This window comes from Castor canadensis, chromosome 8 (assembly GCF_047511655.1).
Source record: "Castor canadensis chromosome 8, mCasCan1.hap1v2, whole genome shotgun sequence".
In the NCBI taxonomy this organism is placed as follows: domain Eukaryota; kingdom Metazoa; phylum Chordata; class Mammalia; order Rodentia; family Castoridae; genus Castor; species Castor canadensis.
In genome coordinates this window covers 27,168,289-27,171,727 of record NC_133393.1, presented here as the reverse complement: position 1 = coordinate 27,171,727, position 3,439 = coordinate 27,168,289, and the positions used below count along the sequence as shown (strand labels likewise).

Below are 3,439 nucleotides of genomic sequence, written 5' to 3'. Positions count from 1 at the left end.
CTTGGACATCTTTAGAATCATTCAGTAATCCATTTTATTCTTGTATACTATTAAGAACAATTGCCATTTCCACTTACCTAACAATTATTCTATAAAAATGTGCTAGATTGTGCTTCCTGGGCAAAATATAGAGATTCATTAGTCTTTCCTTTAAAGACACTACAAAAATAATACCTTTTATTTAAACTCTTAATTATTCATGCTTGCAGGTATCACTTCAGTGGAGTGAGATCTCAGACAAAAATCTCTTCATTACTCACTTTGTTTAATTTAACTGGATAGGCTGACCATCAGAGAAATTCAATACTAAAATACAAGTCTTTACTTGAATCCACCAACAGGAACCAGAACAACCATGTATACTGGAAATGCAAGTGCTCCACAAATCTTTATTCTCTTGGGTTTCTCCAACCATCCTTGGTTGCAAACCCCCCTCTTCATAATGGTGCTTGTTGCTTATGTCTGCACACTGGTGGGCAATACCTTAATTATTGTGGCATCCAGAGTAGATCCTCAGCTTGACAGCCCTATGTACTTCTTCCTTTCCAATCTCTCCTTTTTGGACCTGTGCTTTACCACAACTACTATCCCTCAGTTCCTGCTAAACCTTTCAAGCCCAGACAAATCAATCAGCTATGGGGGGTGTGTTACCCAGTTTTATATGTTTCACTTTTTGGGGGCCACTGAGTGCATCCTCTTAGCTGTTATGTCCTTGGATCGTTTCACTGCCATCTGCAAGCCCTTGAGGTACTCAGCTATCATGCACCAGAGACTCTGCATCCTTCTAGTGGCCGTGGCATGGATGAGTGGCTTGGCTAACTCCTTGCTTCAGTCATCCCTTACTGTCCAGCTGCCACTCTGTGGTAACAATAAAGTAGACAACTTCCTCTGTGAGGTCCCCGTGATGATCAAGATGTCATGTGCTGACACCACATTCAATGTAGCTATGCTCTCTGTTGTGGGGACATTCTATTCCCTGGTTCCCTTGTCACTTATCCTTGTTTCCTATGGGTTCATTGTAGCTACTGTGCTTAAGATTCGCTCCTCAGAGGGAAAGAAGAAGGCCTTTCATACATGTGGCTCTCATGTTATAGTTGTGTCTCTTTTCTATGGACCAGTGATCATCATGTATGTACAGCCTTCTGCTACTAACTCCCAGGACAAGAACAAACTCGTGTCTCTCTTCTACAGTTTGGTGACTCCTATGCTTAACCCTTTTGTCTACACTTTGAGAAATAAGGATATGAAGGGAGCCATGAGAAGGTTCCTTATCTCACTGTACCATTGAGGAGCAGAGCAAACATGACTGTTTTTATATTCCACACCCTCCATATGTGGAGAATTAAAAAATTCTCTCTTTATTTAACCTCCTCCAAAATTGTTAGCCTCCTTCAGTATCTACTTTATGTACATCTGGTTTTTTTTTTTACCATATTGCTAAAGGTTGTTTTCTGTCATTTCAAGTATGAATCCTAATCCTCAATTTCTCTATAATTTGCATAAGAGTGAAGACCATGTAATTAAGTTACTTTGTAATCATCTAGAGAAGATATTGCAGAACTTTACAGAGTGGGAAATACTTAAATGCTTACTGATTTACTCATAATGTCAGGCTAAAAACCAAACATGCCAAAATACCCAAAATATTGATCCCTATCATTTTTGTGTTATTTTGGAAAAAATGTAATTTGGAGTGGCATTTACTTTCTTGCTATTATCGATAAGATTTGAGTGTTGATCTTGTATATACAAATAAAATCTTTTTATGAATTACCAACAGAATCTTCTCAATGATCTTTTCAGGATAAGATAACTCAAAAACAAGTGATTCTTTTCTAAAGAGCTGAATAGATTAATTCCTTTTCAGTTACTTTGATGAATTAATTCTTTTTTTCTGAAGGGAAAACTTGATGCTTAAAATTATTAGAAGCCTTTATGTGGCTTTTAGTGCCAAGAGTGACTTACATTTCACTGTGTTGTTATTCTACTCAGAATGAGAAAATTCAACACACTTGTTAGATAAACAAGGGTTGGATTAGGTCAGTCATTTAGGAATCAGAGCACTGTGTTGTTAGCAGAAACAAATGGAGAAGAAAAGTGGAGAAAAAATAAAGTAAATTGGCTATGAGACCACCAAGTTTGATATGGAGGTGAAGTAGAAATGATGATAATGTATGAAGTGGTATTGCATTGATTTTATCAATAATAACCAACTCTTATCATTCTATCTCTGCAATTTTATCATACCTTCCTGTTCTTCACCCTTATATTGATTTCAATAAATTTTGCACTCTTCATTTTCAATAATTAATTATAATAAATTATTTGTTTTTTCAATTTGTATTTTATGTATATAATAAGCTTTCCTTTGTAGACTTCAAGGGAAGGATCCAGTTTTGCTCTTGCTGGAAATAAGGAAACTTTATTCTTTTGGAGCCAAATAGATTCTCTAGTATAGCCAGGTCTGCTGAGGACTTAGGAATAACAACATTGCTTGGAAAATAACTCCTTAAAATACAGTGAATTCCAGAATTGGAATAGAGAAAATTGGTGAGCTGGAGGGGGCAGGAAAATAGCACAGTTGTGTTGAATATAAAAGCATCCCATTATTAAATTTTTGTGGGATATTGAAAGCTGCCTATAATCACCCCATTATATTTCTTCAAGTATCTGAAATATTAATAGTATTTATTACTTCAAGATAATTTTGCAGTTGAATATTATGTTTGAGTTTTTAAAGACAGTATTCGTTGGAGTAATTATTTCATCTTGATAATGGTGTAAATACAAGATTAGTCACCATATAGATAACTTACCATTATACTTTAAATATTAAGACAAAGAAAATATTGTGCTTTGTTACTGAATATATTTTGTCCTAAAATGTAACTCTTTAATATATAGCTGTTGTATTAAAAAAACTACATTGTGCATTACTATAGGTTAAATGTATAAAATATTTATATCCAAATTTATATATATATATATAATTTCCCAATAAATCTATTAAGAGGCATTTCTACAACACACACTTGAAAAGTTTTCATTGAAAGACATTTTTAAAATATGTGTTAAAATATTTTCTATTGTATTCTCAAATCTATACATGGTTTAATGCACTCAAACTTATTCTGAGCCTCCATACATAGCAGAATCTTTACTAAGCTTTTTAAAATCACAAATGTGAACCAACTGAAGATCTCTTGTGTTGAAATCTCAAGAAATCCTGTCCAAACAACACTATTAGGAGTTTATAAAATGACAAACAGCCCAAGAGACAAAAATTGAAATGGAGGACTACCAAGGAAGCCCGGGATCAAGGAGTTGACATTCCAGACAGAAGCAGAGAGAACTGGGCCTGGCATGTGTCCTCACTTATAAGTATTCGTCATCTCTCCTTTGCATCAGCCATGCACCAGACCAAATGTGGTGGCATAGG

General features: G+C 34.9%; 1 protein-coding gene across 1 annotated transcript; it reads left to right on the top strand.

The window, feature by feature from the left end:
• Positions 1–355: 355 nt before the first annotated feature.
• Positions 356–1,288, top strand: LOC109680437 (olfactory receptor 2B11-like). The gene has a single exon (XM_020155285.2). The coding sequence runs from the start codon at positions 356–358 to the stop codon at positions 1,286–1,288; it is 933 nt and encodes a 310-aa protein (XP_020010874.2).
• Positions 1,289–3,439: the final 2,151 nt, after the last annotated feature.

Excerpts from the sequence above, each read along its gene's own strand:
- LOC109680437 (XM_020155285.2), top strand. The coding sequence starts at position 356 with ATGTATACTGGAAATGCAAGTGCTCCACAAATCTTTATTCTCTTGGGT.